The sequence below is a fragment of the Ambystoma mexicanum genome, chromosome 1p, assembly GCF_040938575.1.
Source record: "Ambystoma mexicanum isolate Mex_15411 chromosome 1p, UKY_AmexF1_1, whole genome shotgun sequence".
NCBI lineage: Eukaryota > Metazoa > Chordata > Amphibia > Caudata > Ambystomatidae > Ambystoma > Ambystoma mexicanum.
In genome coordinates this window covers 535,403,460-535,429,353 of record NC_090921.1, presented here as the reverse complement: position 1 = coordinate 535,429,353, position 25,894 = coordinate 535,403,460, and the positions used below count along the sequence as shown (strand labels likewise).

The 25,894-nt window shown below is 44.6% G+C and overlaps 1 protein-coding gene across 1 annotated transcript in view; it reads right to left on the bottom strand.

Moving 5' to 3' along the window:
• Positions 1-25,894, bottom strand: part of DOHH (deoxyhypusine hydroxylase) — an 81,231-nt gene that overhangs the window by 11,284 nt on the left and 44,053 nt on the right. The window contains exon 3 of the mRNA XM_069649450.1: positions 24,360-24,597. Coding sequence (XP_069505551.1) covers positions 24,360-24,597 — 238 coding nt within the window. The remainder of the gene's footprint in view (positions 1-24,359; positions 24,598-25,894) is intronic.

The following is a 25,894-nucleotide window of genomic DNA, read 5'->3' as shown; positions in this document are numbered from 1 at the left end:
AGGCAGTTGTGGCTTTGCGAGATGGGATGTGTAGTGTGTGGTCAGTTATGGCGTTGGTGTCCAGATTTCTCCACTCGTCTCAGTTAAGCAGGAGTCTCCTCTCCTTCTCTGGGCTAGTTGGTTCCAGCATTGCCTTCACCCAAATATGCACGTTACAATAGCCTTCACAGCAGATAGTCCCATGTATCATACTATATTGTGCGGCTCAGAGATTCCTCACAAGAACCGGAGTCCTTGTCCCATAAGGGCGAGTCTCTCTTAGTGAGGTCCCACTTGCCCATACCCCTAGAGAGGGTCTTGCAAAGCAGGCTCACCTTCCTACCCTCGAAGGTACAAATACTTATGATTTGTCACAGTCTCCATGTTAAACTTGGTGTTCAAGTCATGCCGGTTCACTCCCTTTAAATCCAGCACCAGCCTGTAACCACCGGTGGGCATGGAAGATTGTGGACTAACAGCCCTGACGCACTGGCCGTCGAATGGACAGGCTGGATAGAGGTCTTTTGAAGCATTTCCTGATTCTGGGGCCATGGCATGCTCATTGCTTTTGTGCCAGAAGGGGAGAAGGATAGGTCTATGGCATATCCTTGAATTAGGATGTCCAGGACACAGGTGTCGGATACGTATTGGGACCATTAATGGGAGAGGAGCCCAAGTATTCCCCTCACCGGATGGAGATCGGCCAGTGAGCAATGAGAATACCTAGATGGTTCAGGCGTCCAGCTCTACCAAGTGAGCGTCCGCCATCTTCCTCTGAAACAGGGCTACACATGGGCTCCTGTGTTTTGGGCTCTGGAAGAGTGGTGCTGGGGGTGGCTTGGGCACTGGGGAGATCAGGTCTCAGCAGTGCAGGACCCCTGCTGCTTCTCCTTGTGCAACATCTCCAGCTGCTCTCCAATGAGCTTCAGACCCTCGAAAAAGTAAGTAGAGATTGACAGTCTTCTGAGATGCTTCAAAGGATTGTTCACCCTGTCCATTATACGTAGGTGGACTTGAAGACTATGAAAAAGGGCTTTTCCAAAGAAAACTGCCCTAGTGTTTGGTCCTAGTCCAGGACTACAGTGTTTCAATCTGTTGATCACACTTTAGGAAACTACTGTTCACTTACTGGATGTGGGGTAATTGCACTTCAGTCTTGGCATAACTCTACTTTGAAGAAGTACCAGATCCTCAGATCCCATCGGGCCATTCCTCTGCAACAAGGTGGAATCGGGATATACATGCATTTGATTTTAGTGATGTCAGCTGGATAATCAGTGTGCAACTTCTACGTAATTAACAGTCTCACATTGTACAGAGAAAGTAATAAACTTTGAATCTCTGACGAAGACCTGGGTCCTTGATCATTAGGGTTTGGATATTTAAGTAACTTTGGGTCTCACCCTAAGTGACTAGGGGAATCCAGAAGTGGACCTCTTGCTCAGTATTCTTTGAGAGGCACGGCTCCACCCTACTGATGAGGTCCAACCAGACCGAAACACGTGTCTGGGGTTGCGGTTGGTACTCTTGTTCAGAGGAGAATTGCTTAGCATTTCGGTGCTGGACTGCCCTAAGGCAGGACAAAGACTGATTGGGTTTAGATATTTCTTCTCTGTGAAAGTTAGTGAGCTAAAGACTCTGGGTAAGTCTCTCGTAACCAGGACTAATGCCTGGCAAAGTGACTCCCAGGACTCCTTGTTTTTGTAACCTGCTGACACAATCAATCACGTTACAAAAACAGTGTGAACTGCTCCTGTTCTATTAATAAACAATTATTCCCATTTATGCAGGGACATTCCATTGGGGATAGTGTATTTAAAGAGATGAACTGATGGAGTCAGAATGATATGAGGATGTGAATATGCTAAAGGAGTTGTGTGAATCATTGTGATGGATTGCAATTTGGAAAAGGTGTAGGAACCCTGGCTTTTTAATTTTTTTTTAAAATGCAGGCAATTCCATTTCTGAAAGGGTAATCTGCCGATCAGATTACCCTTTCATAAACTCCATGCCAAAAGCAAAGTGTGTAGGTGTGCCCTGCTGCATCAGTAGGATGATATGCAGCATCTGCTCTACCAGTGGCATAGAGCAGGTTCAGAGGCCACAGTTGGCCATTCAACAGCTGCACTGACAGCAAACTCTCTGCAGAGCAAAGGCTGCATTAAAGACACGCACGATCGTTCCAAAAACCTTGAATTAGTAGTCTAACTCAGGGTGGCAGAATCATTCTGAAACATAAGCCACATCAGAGTTATGGTATGCTATTCTTAGAATTACTAGAGTAATTTGATATCACACATCAGCCCTGCAAGCCCATGCTCTGCTGTGGAAGGATTATGTGAATCTTTTCCCCCAGATAGGTTGAACCTTGCCACTCCTGGCAGGACTGCAGCCTTGGGGGATTGCCCCTCTTATTTTGTAAAGGTAAGTAATATCCTTCAGAAAAGACAGCCAATCCACAGGAAGCTGGCCTGGAAAACCAAAGCTAAGGGCACACCCATTCACACAAAAACCTTGGCCTCACCAGGGTGCTGCATTTCAAATGGCTTTGATCCTATTGGGAAGGTGAAATGAATTAGTGGAGCAAGGTACTTCTGTAAAGGACCACAGGTGATGGGACTAAATCTAGCCTACTTTAGGGTCCAATTGCTACTATTAATGTAAGTGAGCTTTGAGCTAAAGGAAGTAAAGGGGACAGGCAGGTGAGATGGAGGCAGAGAGAAACATGATGGTGGACTCTTCCTTCATCTGTACAGACGTCCCCCAGTCTACACTAAGCCAGGACTCTTCCCAACACCTGAGGATTCATTGGACCTCTTTTGGGAGGGTTGTACTTTCCAAGGCCCTCAACCAACGAGGTGCGGAAACAACTGTCAAAGGCAAAAGCAAGCTCTGCCCTCTAACAACATTAGAGATAACTGTTGCTGTGGACCAGAACTTGCCACACTTCAAGAGAAATCTCCTAAGGCTGGGAGAGCAGACCCTGAAAGAGCACATCTGGTCCTCGAGCAACTGAAGTGGGTCTCACAGCATCTGGAGGACCAGACCAGTTCCTCAAACTGCTGCCTCGATGCTGGTCAAACCAACGTTGAGTCGCGTTGCTTTTCGGCACTCCTGCAAACCTTCAAAAAAGGAAAGCACCTGCTCTATGCTGTACCATGCCATTGCTGAGCCAGTTACCTGTTCGGCTTCTGTCAACCGCTCGTCATTGGGACCAAACTCAAACCGCTGGAGTCACTGGCCCACTTGAACCAGGGGTTACGCCGCAACCAGTTCTCCAAGTGCCTCCTCGCCGAATTGCACATTGGAGCAACAGGAACAAATCGCACCCACCAACTCGAACCACTTAAGTGTCACTCATTGTCCCTTCCCAGTGGGTATAACCAAACCTTGAACACATCCGGTTGCACGCCATAACCAACGCCGCCAAACGCTGCCTTAACTGCGCAGAGCTACTGCATTTGAAACTGCTTGATGGCCGCTTGGTACTCGAGTACATTTGGTCAATTTCCAGCACTAAACACAGCCCTTAATCTCCCACCCAGGAACAACCAATCGCAAGTTGCAAGCTGCTAACGAGGCATAAAAAGTAACACGCCCCCTCGAGCCTCCAAATACACAAATAACAATTTCCTACTCTGCATGAGGCAACCATCACAAACCAATGGTTAGTGGCGATCAGCCCTACAGATAAGGGGTGTATCGGCCAGTTTTACCCCTTAAAAATTGGCAAATACTCCTAAAAATAAAAATAGGGAGTAAAAATACTCCCAATGAAAAAAAAAGGAAAAAGATGTAGACAGTAGTGCACATCTGAATAGGAAGAAACTATTTTAACTGCCTGATTGGAAGAAGTGAGCCTGTGGGCCTCATTACGACCCAGGCGGTAAGTTACCGCCTGGGCCGTGACTTTACCACCATGGCGTAAACTACGTTTACGCCATGGTGGTTGGCGGACTTACCGCCCCATTCCGACCTTGGCGGGGCGGTAAGTCCCCAATCCCCATTTACCCTTCCACATTCCCATTTTTGCCCCATAGGGCATAATGGGAGTGGGGAAGGCGTTAATTACGCCACCGTAAATTACGGTGGCGTAATTAACTCCATGGTCCCTTAGCGGCATGGATTTTAACACCTGCTAAAAGCAGGTGTTAAAAGCACCATGGCGCTAGGGGACCTCGTAATCAGGCGGTAAGGGTCGGCGCTGTTAACGCTGCCGTAAACCCCTTACCGCCTGAGTTGTAATGAGGCCCTGTATCTTTTAATGTGCACGAATAACTAGGTGCAAAGAAAACAAGATTACAAAACATTTTTTTTTAAAATACAGTTTCAGTTATAACGTATTAAATGCTCTCATTGGGAATTGGACTTACATTTTTACTCCCTAAAAAAATAAAAAAAAATAAAAATAAAAACAAAACAAAACAAAACAAAAAAATTGTAGGCAAAATACTCCTGCTTCCATATCTTACCTGGAGCACTGGTGGCGAGTACAAATACATTTGGAGGCCAGGCCTCACCCTCTGCAATAACATGGCCTAACAGCAGTAAGTTGTGGCAGTCTGTATTTCACTTATCAGGAGTGCTTTACAGGGAATTGTTAAGGAATTAATTATTCCCAAAGATAAAAGCACAAATGAAAATGCAATTTTGTGTTTGCCATAAAATAATGGAGAAAATTCCCAAGTGGGCTTGATCCCTCAACACTGGGATTAACAACCAAATCAGTCACACTCCAGTAGGGCAATTGGTTAGCACATGGTACCTTCAAAAACTACACGTATTGGAGCTGTGAATTTCAGCCTCGCCCCAGGCCCGGAACATATATCGAGAGATAGAAAAGAATTAAAAATTAAGATGCCGCTTTAGTAAGGATTTTGGTGGGGATGGCCAAGATCGCACATAGCTCTTAGCATGGTACTAGTGCAGCAGTGACGCCACACCCTTCAAGAAACTGGAGTCATTCTCTCTACCCTTCAGCTTTCCTACTCATCTTATTGACCACCATGCGAAAGAAAATACTGGAGGATTTGAGTAACATTATGAAATGAAGTTAGGCAAGTGGGGTCAGGGTGGTGTGGTCAGGGCACATTTGCGCTGCGGCAGCATGTGCTTTGTTGAAGGGGTTTGCGGACTGTTTACAAAGACATAGATTTCTGGGAGAAGAGACCAGGATTCTGGCCCAAGACCAAATTGTCTGACATGCATGCCCTGTTGAGCCAAAATACCATCAGACCCAATTGGAACAGCACCCGAGCAAGTTCGAGTAAGGTGCTAGCCGAACTTATTTTTGACTCAAGAATATTTCATTAACTCCTGCAGGAAGACAGGGTTCTGAAACTCTGTATCTACCTCCAAAGTGGTTTTCCTTTAAATTTTAACTATATACACTAGTATACTTTCACAATATATTGTTTGTTCCTTCCCTTACTGTATTTTCCAATAACCCTGCTCCCTAATTGACTATCCCCATCCCTCTAACCCTCCTATTCGCCCCCTCAAGGGAAATACCCGACTACTCTACAAGTTCAAGTGTCTTGTAGAGGAGCAGTTGAATGCGTTTTCCATAGCTCCCGCCCCCTCAGCACCGTCATACTGGACAGCAGGAGAAAGGCCCTGTGTGAGAACCCATGTGTCACACCTATACCTCATTGAGTGTAAGAGAGACGATATGCACTCAGACAACCATATCAAATGTAGCCTTGCACTGAAATTGTGGAAGGATGCCGTATGGAAGGATGGCAGTATGCACCATTGGACTCATGGAGCGCTGAGTGAAATCTAACGTGGACAGAGCGATGCCATGGAGAAGATGTATGAAGCCATGCTGCAACTATGTGAAAATACTGAAGAGTGACGATGTAATTGAAGGGATAAGAAAAACATGTACAAAACAATAAAGTAATCATGAATGTAAAAGAAGACAAAGTAACTTGCTGACCAATAAGTGTAAATACGCAGTAACGCAAGGTAGAAAAGATACATAGAAGCTTGCTATTGAGGAATACATTAACGTGGCAAGGACGGACATAGTTGGAAAATAAATGCTGGCTCATGTAAATAATCAATTCAACTACCTCAGACGCCGATCAGGGTTGCAGAGTCAGAAGACGCTGGAAGAACAGCTTTGTGTGCAAAATAAAGAGGAGTCTATGTTGGCTTGGGATCAAGGATGCCATTTTTAAAGGAATAGTTGTAAAGCACAAACGGAGGCAGACAGATAAGACATGAACGCAAGACCTATTTCTCTAACATTAAAGAAGAAAAAAACATTTACGAGAGCCAAGTATTGGACAATTAAAAGTGTATAAAGGCTATACAAGGTAGAGTGAGCAAGTCTCTGGAGGCCAAGAGGCGCAACAACACCCAGCATAATTAAATAAAATAGCAGTAGATAAGAGGCTGACATGGACACATTCTTCACATCCGACTCAAAAGTAGAAAAAAAGGGCTATTCATTAAGCCCGCATTATGTGCTTTCATTCCCTTGAATGTCCTAGAACAGGCTAAAAGGTCAACTACAGACGGGAAACTTTGTCTAATGGCCAGTCTGATGAGAGATGGACTAATTGGGAAAGTAGAGAGTAATCGGATGTGATTCAAGCACCTGGGTTTCGGTTTCCTTACATGCTGCTAGCCGAGTCGAAAGTCCAAGGTTGTGTGATAATGCCAACCAATAAGTGGGTCTATGGGGCAACCTGCTATACAATGTTGCATAGACGATTCCACTGCCATTGTATTCGCTATAATCAGTATCATAGGTATTTAGAGGTAGTTCGAGGTTTGTCCTACAGATCAGAAACAGCCAATGAATTACTACCCACATGTATTCTAAAATTAGACCTGTTCCTCTAACCAATCCCACCCGCTTACAAGTTTTATGTTTTGCCACGTAGGATGACGTCATAGTTGACGCATATTGGGGTATACGACACCTGTGTAATCAAGTTTGTGTTCGAATGTGCAAGCATCAGCCCAATGTCTGCCAGATGGCCACCGCTTTATTAAATTGAGAATAAAGTAGTACTTTGCCATATGCCTGGAGTCTGTGCGGTTATTTGGTCCAAGATCTTTATTGGTAATTCCATCTAGCACAAGAGACGGTGCAAGAGCACAGTCCGGTATCTAAAAATCCCTGCAGCATATGGTGTGCTTTAGATAATCAGGGCTCAAAATGTGCATTAACCATTGTTTATTGATCTTCGAGAGTAAGAAATGGTGTGTTGTGGATATGTGTAGAATTGAGGTGGCGAGTGACTGTAAAAAAATAAAAATAAAACAATACTTGGTTAGCTTACAACTTAATTTTCACCCCTGACCTAGTGTTAAATTCTCTTTACAGAGGCGAAATGTACTTTAACCAGGGGTAAAATGACAAGTTGAAAGCTACTAGCCAGCCATAAAAAGTCACCTGCCACCTTCTACACTTAAAACATTTCCCAGGATGTCCTACTTGCCAAGAGTCAATTATCACTAACCAATGCAGAGTGCAAGTTTTGAGCTCTGCTTTTAAGGGTCAGTTTAAAGAAGAACAACCACTGTTGTAGCTGCCTTGCAGACCATAATCGATAAAAAAAAAAAATGTTGACTGAAACAATCTGGGTATAACGATTAATAAAATCATGCATCGTGGATTATACACTACCAAAATCCTCTTAATTGAAATCAAAAGACTGGTCCATTTATAAATTCTAAAGTTGCAGCTCTAGGTGCAGTTTGAAGCAACTCCAAGCTGGAGTTTGTGCAATGCCAGGTTACTCCAAGCAATGAATTGTCGTAGTAAATTCTGCACGATTTACACTCCTTCCAACAGGTAAGCATCTTTGCCTGACCATTCGCCCAATGAACTTTTTTGCCACAAGGGCAACATTTCCACCAAATGTTGCAGATCTCATAAGGACCTTTTCTGCAAACCAAACAATGCAAAATGCCACGACTTAGCACCTATGTATCCTAAACCAGACACCAAAGTAAAGGCAATTAGGATGAAATAACGCACATCTTGGGGCTACCCCTTCAGAAACTGGAAGCAGATCCCCTTGCCGAGCTGTGCTTTTGTTTGCATTGCAATACTGCACTTCTGGTGTTTTACACCAAAAGTCAATTTCTTCGATTTGCATTGCCAGGTCTAAGTGCACAGTGGCATACTGCGTATGCTCATTTGCACCATTTTGCTCTGATCGCACAATGAATCCCAGTTCTCTCATTTGCTTATGCACCACACCGAGCCTCTCATTGATGTCTGGCGCCTTTGCTTGCTGTCCCTACATGTTCGCTCCAATTGATTTATTGCTGTACAATTTTACGACATCCTGTGTTTCTTCGCTCCTTTGACTGCATCCCATGATATGATGCTCTTGTTGGAGATTTGGTCCCCAATCTGCAACCTAGTACTTGCACCATAACTGATATCACGTGCTTTGAATATTCCACGCCGACAGGCTGGGAATCCTCTAACATTTTATTATAGCACTTTTAGGCCCATTTTAGTAACCCATCCACACCTTTTGGGTGCAGTATGCCTCAGCCAATGGGACATCAAGTGACGAGCCCCACACAGGAGACCATCTTCAGATTCTGACCCCATTGGGATGAGAGTTGGCGCAATCTAGCCTTGTTCCCTAGGGGTGGTTGGTGGGCGCATGTGAATCCATGCAAGATACCAATGCTGGAGAACAGGAGTTACCAACATACTCCTTCTCCAGCATTGGATCCTTCATGGATTCATGTTTAGAAAAGATTGCCACAGCAGTTAATTTGTAATAGGGGGTGAAGGGAGAAGGCATACCTTATTGAATGAAGCGATTTAGGACGGCTCTTTCCCACCTTTTGCAACAGGCGTAACTGCTCAGGTTGCTACGTGGCATATGTCCGACAGGGGTACCCCTGTCCATGGAGCTGCCGAAGAGCTCACTGGCCTAGTGGAATGAGCACGAACGGGTCCTTGCAGTGGTCGCCAGGCCTGGGCATGCACTGTGGAAATTGCACTGGAAACCCATCCGGCAAAACCTTGCTTTGAAATTGGCAGACCTCGGTTAGGAGAGCTGAAAGCCACAAGCAGTTGAGATGTTTGCTGAGAGTTTTTGGTCATTTTTTGTCTTCGGCTGGTGTGGACGGATGTGCGAAGAAGACCGGTAGGGTTACCAGTGTGCAGGTAGAAGCTGGACAAAATCTTGGGAACAAACTTAGGCTTTGTTTTTAAGATTAACATGTTTTTCTCAAACTGTAGATATGGAGGTCTAACGGATAGTACATGTAGTTCCGACACTCGTCGGAAGGACTTGATTGCTACTAGAAAAGCGGTCTTCCAGGCAACAAACATAATGTCCGTGGTAGCTATGGGTTCAAATGGGGGCTGACAGCACAGTATTTAAGCTCCACTGAGGTGGCATTTTCCTTTGAAGGGGATAAGTGCGGAATAGACCCCACATGAAGTGCTTAATGATGCGGGCTCCGGAAATGGAAGCTTCTCCTTGCCTTCTGGTGTATCTAGAGATTGCCACCAAATGAACTTTGATGGATGAGTGAGACCATCTGTCTTTTGCCAATTGTAAAAGGTAATGTAGGATTTGGTGAGGCTCCACATCCAACAAATCCAATTGTTGGGAGCACCAAGTGCAAAACTGATTCCACTTGTGCACATGACTTGTTGGTGGACTCCGCTCTGGCATCCTTTAGGATGTTTCTGTACTCTTGCCTGAGCAAGACGTCCCCGAACTATTGAAGTCAAAAGCCAAGCCTTTAAGTTGAGTAACCCTGGGTGTGGTGTCTCGCCTGTTGGTTGCACATAGTTGGAGCTTTGAGAATGACTGCGCACTTGTATGTTGCAATCATTTGCAAGACTTTGCGCATCACTGGCGTTAGGGCAAAAGGCATAGGCGAACATTCCCAGGACACTGCGAATGCATCGCCGAGGCATTGATGGTGCGGATACCCGCTTGTGAACAGCAGGCATTTTTGTTCTCCCATGTGGCAAACAAATAGATGGTCGGTGCTCCACACTGGTTGAAGGTTTGTTAGAGCTTCCTATCCGCGAGTTGCCATCAGTGGGACTGGTCTTTGGCTCTGCAGAGTCAATCTGCAGTTTTGTTTTCCTTTCCTGGAAGGTGAAATGCTTACAGTTGTATGTGGTTTCCGATGGCCCAATGCCACAACTGTTGGGCTTCCCTGAAGGTGCCCCTGATCTTCTGCCTCCCTGTTGTGTTGTATGTGAACACTTGTGCCACATCCCCTTGAGCACTGGATGGGTGCCACTTTCCCCTTGAGCACTGGTTAGAATTAACAAAGAGCGTGTGCTACTGCCTTTAGCTCCAGTATGCTGATGTTCAGTTGCATCTCGGTCGGGGACCAACAGACATTGCGTGCACGCCCCATCCTGTAAGCGAGACATCCGTGATTAGGGTTTCCTAGAATGAGAGGTCCCTGAACTAAACTCCTTTGGTGATGTGGGCTGGTTTGGGACCACCACCGCAAGCTGTCCGCGAGTGACCCATCTTGTCGCGCCGCATTCCCATTAGTTGGGGCCACTGATCCGCTAGGAATTCTTGTAGCGGTCTCATTTGCAACCTGCAGTGTTGGATTAGGGGAATGCAGGAAGACATGGTGCCTAAGAGTTGCACGACGGTCCTGGATCCCGGGATACATTTCATGACTAGGCGGGGTATGGACGCTGCCCTCTCCATGGATGGGCGAACCCGCCCCTCGGTGCTGAACTGTGCCCCTAGGAACACTAGCCGAAGCCTAAGAGGTTGTCGGATCGCCGTTTCCGCTGCTAGGCGCGTTGGAGCTCATACTAACCAATCGTTGAGATATGGATACACATGACATCCTTTTCTTCTGAATGACCTGGCTATTGGGGCTAGTCATTTTGGGAATGTTCTTGGGGCCGAGCGAAGACCAAACAGGAGTACTTTGAATTGATAGCGATTTGTGCCCACAACAAACCTTAGGAATTTTCTGTGCCTTTTGCGGATTTGAATGTGAAAACATGAGTCTGAGGTCTAGCATGGTCAAACACAAAGGTGGGTATAGCCCTCTTTTTTGAGGGACTAGTGAAATATCATACACACAATTGAGTACAGGCTACCCCACCCTTCCACAGTATGGTACGGATAGTAGCAAACAGCCAGCCTGGTGTACAAATCCCCCCCCTGTCGTTTTCATCAGAACGCAATCAAAAACTAAATAAAACAAAATGTATTAACCATTAGTATTACAAAACAAATATTAAAACACAAAATCATACATATTATAGCACAACTCATATGCTTAATGTAATTCTCACACAATCTATCGTAAGTACAGCACAAGAATAGTGTTGTTAGTAACTGATTAGATTTTGGTGCATATTGATCATAAGTGCACTACATTGGTCGACACTCGTGTTTCCAGCTCAGAGGTCAACTGACATTAATTCCAGTTTGCATTTGCATTGTTCCCTCCGAGCTTTTTTCAAGACACTACGGCTTAACACAATGTGGTATATTTCTAGACTCAAGGTCAACGAGGAGATGCCCCAACTCTATGTTAAAAACAAATTAAATATAGTGAAAATAAGTGTTGATGCTTGAACATGCATCTCTAAAACTGATCAATGAAAGAACATTAAATTGATCTCTAGAGGCTGTGGTTTGCTACCCACCTAGGATTAGTATCTTGGGCTGATTGATATTACACTGTCACCAATTCAGTGGTTTGCCTTTGTTCATTCTCTGATGAATGCTGCAGAGAAGGGTGAAAATGGGCAACATGTTCCCTATTACCCACTGGCCTTTGCTCAAGGCCTATTTTAGTTAAGCACCATATTCTCCAAACATGTATCTTAATTGTACCTGGTAACGTCGATAGCAAAGTACAAATTAGTTTTGCTGCTGCAGAAAAATAATTATTTCCTAACGGGGTGTTGCCAATCACTCCGAGGCGACTCCTCTAAATAAAAGAGGAAGATATTGTTCATACTGTTGTCAATGTGAAGTAAAGCAACAGTACACGTTAAATTCTACGATTGAATATTTTAAGGAAGTCCAACTAGCAGATGGCCGTTTGCGGTTGCAACTATCCTTCCGTTTCATGTTGGTAGGTCCTGACACAGACATTGACAGAGCTCGGGTTGCCTATCTCCTAAGTGTGTTCTCACATTATCCGTTGCACGAATTACACACTAGAGCAGCTCGATTCATGTTTCTCAGGACAGCAAAGGAGAGAAATCGAGAAATTCATTACCTGCTTATTCTGCGTCTGCAACAAACATATGGCTATCGTCTTGCATGAAGGTTACAACTATGTGGAGTTATCTGGGTCGGGACTCCCAGTCTACCGCGCACCTTGTTTTTGAGGTAATTGTATGTTGGCCCGCAGCCTTACTCCTGGTTTGTCTGGGGACCAACTCTGGGGTTCCCAAGGCTGATTGAATTGATGAGAAGGCAAACCTATGGATAATTTCGGGCGCTGGGAGGATTCAAAGATCCATGAATATAGCTGATTTGCTAGAGATTTAGGTTCATCATCAGGTCCGAGGAGTCTTGGTTGTCTTAGTCATTTAATGTTTTATTATTGTTGTAAAAGAACCAATACCAGCACAATTTCAAACATTAAGTTGGACAGAAATTGCCAGTTTTGGTCAACATAGGAAGTGCACACAGCCGACGCGCGTTTCGACCTAAATCTTTTTCAGGGCCAATGGAGTAGCGATAATGCTCTGGATAGAGCCGATGGGTTGTCCTCCAAGACATTTCGGTTAACCGAAATGTCTTGGCGCTGAAACGCCGACTCGGCACCAGAATTGGCTATCCAGCCCCAGTGGCACCCTGACTCCGGAGGACCACCCATCAGCTCTATCCAGAGCATTATCGCTACCCACGGTGGGCACATATGGTGGTGAGATGGTTGGGTAATAGATTGGAATACAAAGCGACATCACGGGAACAGGATGGCAGGGGGCCTAGGGACACAATGACAGGGGCTGGGCACAAGAGAGCAGGTTACACAGAGGCACGGTGGGGACACACTAGAGGGTAGGGTAATTGCATCCATTCAATCAGTCCATCCAGCCATTACATCAAAGCGTCCATCCATTTCTTCATTCATTCATTCATTCATTCATTCCATCCAGCCATACCGTCGATTAATCAATCCACTTCTTCCCTTTCCATCGGCCATTCGTTCCATCCATCCATTACATTAATCCATACATCATCTACTTCCATTTCATCCATCTATACATTCAATCTATCCATTCTATCTACGCATCCATCTATTCATTCCGTCCATCCATTTGTTCCGTCAATCCGATGTCCTGCATCATTTCATCACTTTCGTTCCATCCATTCCATTCCTTCCATACATAAATTCCATCCACTCCAACCATTCCATCATCCATCAATTCCATCCACTCCAACCATTCCATCAACATACATTCCATCGATTCCATCCATCAATTCCATATACATACATTCCATATGCATCTATGCCACCCAGTCCATCCGTATCATGCATTTCATCCCATGCATTCCACCCCGTCCCATCCCATCCCATCCCATCCCATCCCATCCCGGTACCATATAAATATATTCCATCTATTCCCAATCAGTAGGTGTATTCATTGAAGAGAAGGAGGGAGTCACAATATGTATTTAGTCATTAGGTCGTTGGGAGTTCAGACGCATCATAACGGTTGTTTTGGCCTTATGGAAAGAGTCATGTTTTTAGTAATTTGCAGAATTGGGTGTGTCGGATGTGTGGTGGAAGCGAGTGCCACAGAGTCGGTGCCAATGCTGAGAAAGGAGGATCCTCCAATCCTGGTGCAGTTGGTGGTTGGGATCACTAAAGAAGGCAGTATTTGATTGGGTGCAGGGTGGGAGGTAAGGTTTTCACTTATCTTGCAGGCATAGTGTGCCGGTTTTGTGCACTGCACGATGAGCGATACAGGGTCTTGAAGGTGGCTCTTCTTCCGACTGGGAGCCTATGGAGGGTTCTGAGAGCTGTGGTCTCTTGGTCCCAGTGCGAGGAGCAGTTTAGCCTCAGCGTTTGGCACCCGTTAGTCCAGTCTCGACATTACAATGGACATAACAGCAGCAAGTCTATTTGGGAAGGAGAGGTAGGGAAAGATGCGTCTGAGGATTTTGAGGTGGTGGTGACAACTTTTAGAGACGTTGTTGACCTGTCGGGAGAGGGTTGTGCCAGAGTCCATGGTGCACCCAAGGTTTTTTACTGTGACGGAGGGGGTGGCAGGGTTGGCCCAAACAAGTGGCCCAAGGAAGTGGATGAGGTGGAAGCTCAGTGTTGCCGCATACCAGGATTTCGGTTTTAGTGGGGTTTAAGAGGAGGTGGTTTGAATTCATCCCATGGTCGACATCTAGGAGGCAGGCCACGAGATCGGGCTGGGGGTTTGAGTCAGAGTTGTGGATTTTAAGGATGATTTGGGTATCGTCAGCGTAGTTGTAGCACAGGATATTGTGCAGGCGGAGGATTCCAGGGAGGGTGGACATATAGAGGTTGAATAGGAGAGCAGATAGGCATGCGCCTTGCGGGACTCCCGTATTAACTGAGCGAGCAGCTGAGACGAAAGGGGAGAGGAGGGTCATTTGTTTCCTGTTAAGGAAGGAGGCGATCCATTTGAGAGCGGTTCCACGGATTCCAACGAGTGGAGATGGTCAAGGAGGATTGAGTGTTTAATTGTGTCGAAGGACACAGACAGGTCGAGGAGAATGAGTGCAGCGCATCCTGCAGTGTCTGCAGTGTTCTTAAAATCGTCCCAGATTGAGGCCAGAGTGGTTTTGGTTCCATGTTGCGGTCTGAAGCCTGATTGAGCAGTGTCGAGGAGGTTGTTGGATTCAACAAAGTCGTTTAGTTGGGAGTATGCTGTTCGGTCGATGAGTTTTGCAAGGAATCTGGTGTTCGAGAGGTCTGTAGTTTTTGGTGTCAAGGGATGGTTTTTTAAGAAGGCTTGACAAGTGCAATTGTGAAGGCATCAGGAAAGCTTCCAGAGCTGAGGGAGTTATTTAGAATGGTTCTTGCATGTTCTCCTGCGCAGGTGGACGAGAAGATTTCTTTGAGGACTGAGGCAGGGCAGGGGTTTAGGGGGGAGCGAGATGGTTGGCTAGCAGACAGAAGGTCAAGAAATTCTTCTCTGGAGATCGGTTTGAAGGAGTCAAAGGTGGGGATGGGACGGCAGGGGGGTTGTTGGAATGGTCGGTAGGTGTGTGGGGGGAGGGGGGGAGACAGTTTGTTGTTAAGGCAAGACGTCCTATCAAGAGCGGTGGTGTAGAAGTGGAGGGAGAGAGTCACAGAGTGATGGTGATCGGGCAGATTGGGAAGAGGTGCAAGTGGGTTTGACGAATTCAGATAGGATTCTGTGGCGTTCTTTGCTGCGGTTTCCACAGTTGAGAATCCGATTGTTGTAGTTGGCTTTTTTTGGCTTTCTGTATTTCTGCTTTGTAGTTGCGATGGTGCAAGGCGAAAGCGGATCTGCTGAGACTGGTTTTTTTCTGCGCGCCATTTGCGTTCCAGAGATTTATTTAGTTTTTTGGCATTCTTCAGTTCTGGAGTAAAACATTTAGGAAATGGACCGGAGCGTGAGGAGGAGGGGCGCGAGGGGGTGAGAGGAATTAGTGATTCATTAAGCCATGAGTCGAAGGAGTCGATGGTTACGGATCTGTCAGGGGGGAGCGTTGCAGGTGGTCTAAGAAGAAGGGCTCCGGCAAGGTCAGGAACAATCAATTTGCAGTGGTTGGGGGAGGTGTGAAGGGAGGATAGGGAGAGGGGCAGGGGAGAGGATGGGAAAGGGGACTATAAAGTGGTCGGACCAGATGAGCGGTAAGGGGGGGGGCTAGATGCATCAGGTCATGGGAACTGAAGATGGCAGGCATCTAGGGTGTGCCCTTTAGAGTGGGTTGGACCGTTCATATGAAGGGAGAGGTTGAGCGCATCAAGACTGTCGATGAGTGAATGGGTGATGGGGTTGGTGGGAATGTACAACCAGATGTTGAAGCCTCCTAGAAGAGTTAGGGAGGGGCATTTATTAGTCAGAGGTGGATTGTGAAATGTCTGTTGTAACCAGGAGGCCTGTAAATGATTAGGAAGCTGTGGGAGAATGTCGGAGGAAATGAGAGTTTAACAAGAAGGGATTGTCCAGGTATCAGGTAATATTTTTGCCAGCAAAAATATCGCCGTACATATGGCGATATTTTTGGTGGCGAAAATATTAGGTGCAGGGGTGTCCCCCGCACCCCCGCAGGGTGCATGTGTCATTTTTGCCGCAAAAATTTGGCAATATTTTTGCATCGCGATATTTTTGCGGCGAAAATATCACATGGAACCATTGTCCATTAACAGGCGGCAGATTCCAAAGGCTTATTTGTGAGCTACTTTTAACCTGTGATTCTTCATTGGTGTAGACCAGTCAGTCTTAAGGTTTTGCTCTAGAATGCTTGGAGAGGCCCGTCTGTCTGCGGTGTTACGGGTCTAGGGCCTGCTTTCTTCTATCTTCTGGCAAGTACTCTAATATCGAGGCAGTCCAGTTCCACATCTCACGGTCGTTTCTCGAGTATTGCTAGTGAATTTGCCACTTCGACCGTCATGAATTTTCTTGCCAAATCCATCTCGTTTCCTGCTGTCATTGTCGGGCGGAACTGCACATTTTTTGGCATTGTGTATTCGATTTTCTGCCCACTGCCACTGAGTCGGGGGGGTCCGTTGGGATCCAAGGCATTTTGGGGACACCTCCGCTGGGTGCTTTACATTTTTTCTCTAGGTGGCCTTTTAATGCCAGTTCGGAAAAGATTTCTTCATGGGCAACAGTCCTCCTTCCCAAACATGGTCTAAAATGGGAGTTGACATTACTGCCTCGAATCTGCCTCAGGGTAAAGGGGTTGGTGGGTCCCGTGAGGGTGCATCAAAGCCAATCAAGGATCACTCTAGAACCCCCCCCCCCCCCGCCCCAACCCACATGGACCATGGAGTACGATTTGCAAGATAAGCATGCTAACAGGGTGACAATGGTGAAATGCCCGGGTCCGGTTAGAGCCTCTCTCACTCTCCCACCTAGTCGGGCTGAAATGGCCTTCAGAGTGCATCCGCCTCACACATCTAAAGCTATGTAGGATTCTGGTCCCCACTGGCAGTAGGGTGGTGGGGCAACGGAGGCTGGGCTCCTCAGTAAGGTTAGAGGAGATCCATACCTCAGATATTAGCCCTTTTTATTTTAAATAGAACAGCCTTATTGCAGCTATGGGCCTCCGTCCCTTGGTTGTCAACTATTAACACTGGGGAAATGTTACAGATAACGCTCCCGAAGTGGAGGGAAGTCCTTCTAATTGGGCGCCGATTCTTTTTGTATCCTGTGCAGTTCTGTCATTACTGTGTGCAAACACCAACACAGTACTCAAATTGGGTTTGAAGTTTACAGTTTATCATGAACGGCCAGCATCTAGTCGTCCGTATGGGCAAGTTCAGCGAGTGGCTTGTGGCGCGTTTTTTTGCGTTTATAGATGATGTAAGGCAGGGTGGCTATCCCTGGGAAAAATCGACCAGTGCTCATGCACTTGGCGGTGGGTACCCAGAGTACAAAGCAATGTCATGGGGACAGTTGCCCATTGCAGATGGTATCTCATACCCAGGTGAGCAAGCCCACCCACTGGTTACGATTGCCAGTTGGAATACACGTGGGCATAGCCACCTACTGCAGGTACAGGGCTCTATGCCCCTCCTGACAACCTTTATTATTTTTATGCTACAAGAGACATGGCTGGACTGTCCTCTCTAGGTAGAGGGGTACCACGTTCCATCAGACCTTGGACAAAAAGGGCCCTAGAGGTAGACCATTCGGGGGCCTACCTAACTTTTTCTCCAGTCGGGTGGTGACCCCTCCCCTCTGTCAAGGAAAATGTGATGGCTGTGGAGGTGTGGCAGGAGGAAAGTGTCAACAAGTGGAAAATACTGGTCATAAATGTATATGTACCCCCTAGTACCAAAGTTCTGAATGGGACACATTCCAACATTGAAAACATCCCGTTATGTGAAGAGAAATCAGTTGCGGATTCGATTATTTTAGGTGGGGACTTAAATGCTAGGTGCATGGACGACAGGTTAGTAAACTTACACAAAAGAGTGTGATGACGCAAGGGATTTGCAATACTAAGGGTAGACTCTGGGTTGCTTTTCTGAGACAATGGGATTTATATATGCTGAATGGCAGGACCGAGGGAGACAACCCAGGAAACTTTACTTGGGGTGAGAAGGATTGTGAAGCTACCAAATGCCTGCCTACTGACGACCGAAGAGCTAAAAGGTCATTCCCATTGAGTATAGCAACCATAATATTTTGCCACTCGCTATCAATTTGCAACAAACTAGGCTTAGAGAGAGTGGTTGCACCAACATACGTACCAATAAAGCTGGCAATTGCATTCGCTTGACGGCAAAGCACCTACACAAGAGTGATACAAGGATTTCTGGTCTCTGATATGAGGACATTGATGCTATGGGCTCTATGAGCCGTAATGAGATACCTTGACCTCTCAAATTGGTGTTGGTAGTCAAGCCCCTCGGGTGCTAGGTAGTAAATCTTTGCATGCATTTGATGGGGCCATACGGGAGGCCAAGAGAAATGTGTAGAGAGATACGGATAGCATGTAGATGGGGACTATCGACCCACACATTGGCCTCTGGTATAAGGTGCATTAAGTAAAACTATCAAAAGGTGGCTTAAGAAATGAAGGTTGCCCATGCATAATGAGAGTTGGCAGAAATGTATTGTGGCACCTAGAAGTGATAAGCCTATAGGAAAATCTGGGGCATGTTGGCCAAGGCCAAGGGAGACTGTAAACAAACAAATGTTGTATTATATACAGGAATTGAAATGGTTGGGGCATGTGAAAAGACACAGTGGTGGTAACATTGTGGCCCCCCCACCCGCTGGAATATATGATCAGAGGGTGGTCCTTGACCTTCGACGAAGCTGACATATGAAACGCAATCCTGAAACTTAAAAACACTAGGGCCCCTGGCCCCAATGGTTTGGCCAATGTGGTACTGAAGCAGAACCCTGCTTAGTGGTCCAACATATTAAAAATTATTTTTGATAAGGTATGTGTGACACAAAGTATCCCAGTATCTTTGCAGCAGTCATTTCTTGTCCCGGTATATAAGAAAGGAGATTGCTTATTGCCGGAGAATTACAGGCTGCTGTCATTATTAGATGTAACCGGGAACATTTTCTCAAACCTTGTTCTGAAGGCGCTTCAGCACTGGGTGGAGGAGTCCCAAGTACTGCAATTTATGCAGATGGGATTCCGCCCCGGCTGCAGCACGTCGCATAACCTTAGGATTTTTTTACTCTGATTGGGGAGGGACATTGGAGCCTGGTGGGCCCACATTATATGTTACCTTTGTTGATTTTAGAGCAGCATTCGATGAGGTCAACCGCGTGAAATTGTGGGGTGAATTTCTATCCTGGCGGTGCCCCAAGTGCTTGTAAATGTGTTGAAAGGCCTACACTTGAATACCCAAGCTTATGTTCCTCTGAACAAAGAGGCAGAGTGTCAGCCCTAGTTGGGATCGGTAGAGGGGTAGAAGCAGGGCTGTATGATCGCACCATTGTTGTATAATCTATACCTGGCCGATCTTCCGGCCCGTCTTACACCAGATATTGGTTGCTGGCCAAAAATAGGGGGGCGGGGGGGACTATCCCCTGCATGCTTTATGCTTATGATTTAGTCATGCTAAATTATACCTATAGCGGAGCTAAATCGATGTTTGATATCGTAATTATGCAGCAGAAAATGAGTGGTGGAGTATCAACATGTTTTTTGGTAGTCTCTTCGAAAAAGGTGAAGTGCCCCAGTTGCATTACTCGTCTTGGAAAGGTGGACTATGTCGTATCATACGCTTACCTAGGTTTGGATACGAGTAGTAGTAGAACCTATACGTATATAGTGGTCACCAAGAAGGCCAAGGCTCTTCGCATGATCCAACAGATTGGTAACTTTTTGAAAAATACTGCTGGGTTTTCCCTGGAGGGGATTATTATCTTGGACAGAAAGTGCTTCTGCCCCATGTTTCTATATGGGTTGGAGGCGTTGGCCATGGGGCATTTGCACTGGCTGGACGTTACTGAGGGATTCTTCTGGAAGCTTATTTTGAGGCCAAGCGCTTCAACTACAATTGAATACATCCTGCTAGAGTTTGGACTGGTCTCCCTTAAAAGAGCTGCTAAAATACACAAAAAAAAAACAAACAAAAAAAAAACAAGTTAGCAGGCGCCCCTCTCTAGAACGAACATGGCATGATAACCTGTTCTGTGGTTTATTCCCACTTTAAAAGTCTGCAGCCATCGCATTTTGCTCACTGTACTTTTCACAAAGGAGGAATATCCATTTGCATATCAGTCTTTGTCCCATCCACAAGGGCAGCCCAGCACGGAAATGCTAGGCGAGCTGCTTATCAGAATAGGACTATTACATATGAAAATTAATATAAAACCTAAATGTCAACTGCTCTCGTTGCTGAGGCAGGGGGTAAATCCGTCGTATGGCAGTAGGGAAGAGATTTGACAGGTTAACTGCTAACCTTTATAAGAGCATTGGATGGTGCCCAGACTTCCCCAGAGGAACAAACTATGGCATTTAAAAATCACATTTTTAAATGCAAAGTTAAGAGTGGGACTGGATTAATAACTATGCGCACTTGGCCTCATTTCGTACTTATTCTCATGTCTCAGGGGTAGTGCACAAGTATCGCCAACCCCAGAGATATTTGAGACAGTGCCCGAACCCTTCGGCACAGAATTGTTAATTTGAGGCTGCTTATAAACCAGTTGCCAATATGAGTTTTCCTTGGAGCATACCTGGGGATTCCAGTTAATGATAGGGGCTGCAGCATTTCTAAAAGTCCTGGAAAAGTGGAGATGGCAAAACATCCCTTTACTGAATGTGCAGCTTTGGGCTCCAAATACATGACTATCTTGGGTAGTATGGTACATTGTTATGAGCCGATAAGGGAAGATGCATTTTGAAACTATTGCCTCAATACAGAGACCGAAAGCGTACACATTGCACTGTATCAACTATGGTGTATTATTTAAAAAATGCCTGTCCAATGGCAATTGATTAATGAGGGTTATTTTATTCGAATTTTATTTGAATGGCCTTAGGAAATTGTACTTTATGATTTAATGTTTTACACTGTTTTATGCTGATTTATGACCTGTATAATTCATCTGTACCGTGTAATAACTGGACTGCTACGAACATGTAAGTAACACTCGATTGTAGATAGTTAATTTTAGATGGTCATAGGTGATTTCTTTTATAATACACACAAATGTAAGGCTGTGAGATTCAGATTTTAATGTAAAGGCTATTGGGCATGGCCAAACAGCAAACAAAGATAGTCATTAGCTACGTCCAAGTGTACAGGATTGTATGCTTTTTTGGTCTCCATATTTCATGTTTACCCCGAGGACTCTGAACTTGGAAACTATTTTTTTATATGTATATGTGAAATTGAGATTTTTATATTTTTTTAAAGTTCTATTGGAACTAAATACAAATAAATACATTTTATGAGTTTTCTGCCTCGGAGACTTGTCCTCCACACACTTCGAAACCATTCAACCAAAAGGGCTAGTCTCCTTTTTCTATCATAAGGGGTTTTTGTGCTAAGTGATACAAACTTCACAATCCCCCTGGATGTGATTTGGATATAGACAGTAAATGCATTAAGAATGCCCGTCTCACGAATATACATGTTTAATTCCACATGATTGGCATGCTTTGAAAAGAGAGTTATGTTTTTCTTCCATATTTGAAAGGTAAACACACTTATCTGTTTTTGAAGAAAGAGTTGAGTTTTCAAGGAAATGTGTTTATTTTTTACATTCGTATAGCCCACAAACAGCCCATGGTATCTGGCCTTATGTCTCCAGGAGAGAAAGCCCTGAGGACTCCTCAGCATGATGTGCGGTTCGAATCTGAAGATGGCCTCCTGGGTGAGGCTTATTACTCGACGTCCCATTAGCGGAGGAAGAATGCACCCAAAAAGGCAAAGGATGGGCTAGTAAAGTGAGCCAAAAAGTTCCATCATAAGCAATAATAAAATGTTAACGAGGATTCCAAGCCTGTCGGTTGGGAATATTCAAAGCATGTGAATCCATGATTGATCCAATGCTGGAGAACATAATATCCTACAAGCCGCAGAGCGCACAGGATCACCCACATATGAAGTACCATTAGACAAGGATAACGTGAGGATTACATTTGGGGCAACAGAAGTAGAGTTTGCAATAGCTTGCGGTTCGCACTAGAAAAACAAAATCTAAAAGTTATAATTTGGGCTAGAGTTAAGACAAATAATCCCATACACAAGTGAGCAGCAGAAGTATAGGATTGGGTTAGAGTGAGAGGTAGTGTTTGACTTCAACAAGAAAATCAACCCTAAATAGCACAAGATGATAACAGAAAGAATATGGTTGGGTGCAAACTGATGTAGAAATATACTATATTTGCGCAAGAGTGCATGTGTCCATTTATAGAGCTAACCCTTTGTAACCTAAAATTGAGCCACTCACCAATGATCTGCATCTTAAAGCATACCAGTGGTGACTATAGCCCGTAAAATATTGTTTGCTCAATATGTGAACATGAAAACGGGTGAGCAGGGCCATTACAGTACAGCAGCCACTCCAACCCAGCAAGTTACTTCTGATATGTCCTGTAAGAGAACATACGAAGTCAGTGTTAAAGTTAAAACACCCTAAGCACTGCCTCAGATCACTTATATTCTCACTGATGCAGTAATTCCAATGTGAAGCTCAGCTAGCCTCCATTCTAGCTCCTAGCTCCCCATAACGAACCTGTAGTGGTCGGTCCAATGCTAGCTGGTGAAGCAGCGGAGGTTAAAACCTAGGATGTTCAGATTTTCACTCTATGCCTCACCGAGGGTATGGTGTGTACACCTAGACTGCTGCTAGAGGCTATGTACCCACAAAAGTGATGGGTGTAATGTTTGGAATAAATCTGAACCTCTGGGCCGTCTGCCACAACACTGTTCTTTAGCCTGTCTGCACCATTGCACAAGGGGCCTATTCATATGCAAATCAGTCAGGTACTGCCACCAATGAGAGAAACCCAGCCCAAACTGCTAGGCCAGGTCCCCTCTGCATGGAAACACAAGCAACCCTAGACCTGTTTCGCCCTTGTTGTGCCTCATCAGTGAGGTGTTGCATGGTTCTCTATGGCACCAGAGGCCATATACAGCAAGCCTTTGTCCTCAATGGACACATCCTGCTACGCTGCCCATGGCTCATCCAGAGTGTCTGTCTCTCTCAGATCCATGACCCACCATCAGAACGCCATTAAACTATGTTACAGACAAGATTTATTTTGGTAGAAGTGTATTTACTGTACCACACCAGTTATAGGCCACTAGAATATGTTGTGTGCCAACTACGTACAGGTCCTAGTAACCTCTATTCTGTGATCTCTTCCTAGAAGAAGCAGGCTGATGCCCAGCCAGGCTCATTTTGGTTTTCAGTACACTTCCACTAGAGTCCAAACCTCATATCATATCTCCCCACTCCAAGACTGCCTTCACCAATAGGCTTGTATGGCAGCAGACTATCGCAGAAGGACTTCCAGGCAATTGGGATTAACCTGGTGCACTGATGCCATCTACAGGGCAGCTGCAAAAAGTGCAATTAGTACAAACATTTTAAAAGGACACAAGACCATATGGCTGTACTCGACCCTCCTGAACACCCAGAATCCTTACACTACACCTATCTAATTTCCTTATGAACTGCACTCATGATCACAACAGCAAAACATATTCCACTCCTCCTGCTACTCCCATTAACCGAAAATGTCCCTGATTTTTGGAAGGTATTAGCAGATTGGAGAGTCCTCTTGCAGGTCCCAAAGCACCAAGAAAACAGCAGCTGTTGCTCCATTTAAAAACGAAAAACTAACATGTCTTCCCTCCATGGACACCTCTCCTTAAATGGATATTAAAATGAAATGGAAGAAGGCAGCAATGATGGATCTGAAATGTCAGATGTCTACCTGTTAAATGAGCCACATTAGATAATGTTATGTAGATTCAGTTCTCCCATCAAAGATTGCTGCATAGATTTGCAGCCCCCATCAATGCAGCGCATACTCCCACCACCTACTACATTTCAGCTTGGCGGCATGGCTCCTACATACCTGTAAAAATGTCCACATGAACATACTAGATTGTATGAACACTCTCAGAGAAAGAAGACCATCTGCATGATGTTCATGTGCCTTCTGATCAGAACAGAGACTAGAATAATAGAAACGGGAAAGGCAGAGGAGTAGATTACAAGGGTAACCACCATGAAATCAGCTGGATGTATTGCTTACCATCTGTCAATGCAAGAACAGCAGCTTTCCCACCAAGATTACGGAGTGAGAACATGGCCCGGTACCGGTCAAAGAGTGGCAGGGACTCATCCAGCAGCGATTCCCTAAGCTTCACCACATCTTTCTCCTCAAGTGGGGGAGCCGGATCCACAGACTGGTACGGGTTCACGTCTGGGTTATCCTTGTTCTTCTGCAGCCACTGTATCCTCTTCACAGCCAACTGACAGGTCTCTGCTACCTAAGAAGATCAAACAGCACATTGATATCACATAGAAAATGGATCTTTTTAAAAAGAAATTTGAATAATGTTTATTAAAACGTGAAGCCAGAAATTAACAAACAAGGTTAACATTATTTTCATATAACTGTAAATACTCAGTACTTTAAAAATTGTTCAACTTGACTGAAATATATTTGAAACCTGAAATAACAGTCAATTCATGTTACATATTGAAAAGAGAAATGAGATAAAAGACGACTAATGTAAAGCAAGGGGTGGTACATATAAAAATACGAGAATACAAACAAGAGACAAAAGGAAAGAGGAAATTGGGTAACAGTTATACATTTATGTTAATTATGTACTATTATTCAAGTATTGTAAGAATCTATTCCATTTCGTATTGAAATTATGTAAAGAGTCATTCAATGAAACATGACAACGATCTATTCGATGAATTGAACAAATTGAGTTCCACCATAAATTATAAGAGAGATTGGTAGCATTTTTCCAATTACTAGAAATATTATGAAAAGCGATTATAACAAATAGGTTAAACAGATCTGCATAATCAGATTGACTAATAACCGGGTTAACCACGGAACCAATCAACAAATTAGTGTTAAGGGCTTCGTAAAAGAAAATATTACTTGCATCTGGCTCCAAACTCCAGACCAAAAAGAATGAACAAAAGTGCATTTGAAAATCAAATTTATAAAATCAGCATTAGGGTGATTACATGACCAACATCTATTGGAAGCACCAACTAAACCTTTAGCTATACGTAGTGGAGTAAGAAAGGCCCTATGCAAAATAAAATAATATGTTTGTGTAAGATTAGCAGCAGATGATGTGGAGGGACATATCTTCCATATTTTAACCCATAAATCTAAAGAAGGTTGAAACTCCCAATCAATTTCCCAGTGACTATTAATATTAATTCTAAGTGTATTGGAAGGGATAGAGGTCATTCATAAACGAGTACAATTTCGCAGCCCTGTTAGACGGATTATTAATTAGGAGATTTAAAGGGAGAAAGGGTTTTCGGTGAAAGAGTGGGAAAAATCTTAGTGATTGATTAGATTCATGAGGTATGAAAAGAGATCAGAGGCAGGAATGTTATATTGTGTACAAATATTTAAAAAAGGGACTAAATTTCCATTTTGGAATAATTGTTTATATTTAATTCCTGACGAATACCATCTATGTATGATGGTCAGATTAGATTTAGTGGAATTTGGTTTGTTAAAACCATAAGAAAGCTTCATCCGGTTCAATTCTATTAAACGAATCATCCAGTAATTTATTCCAAATA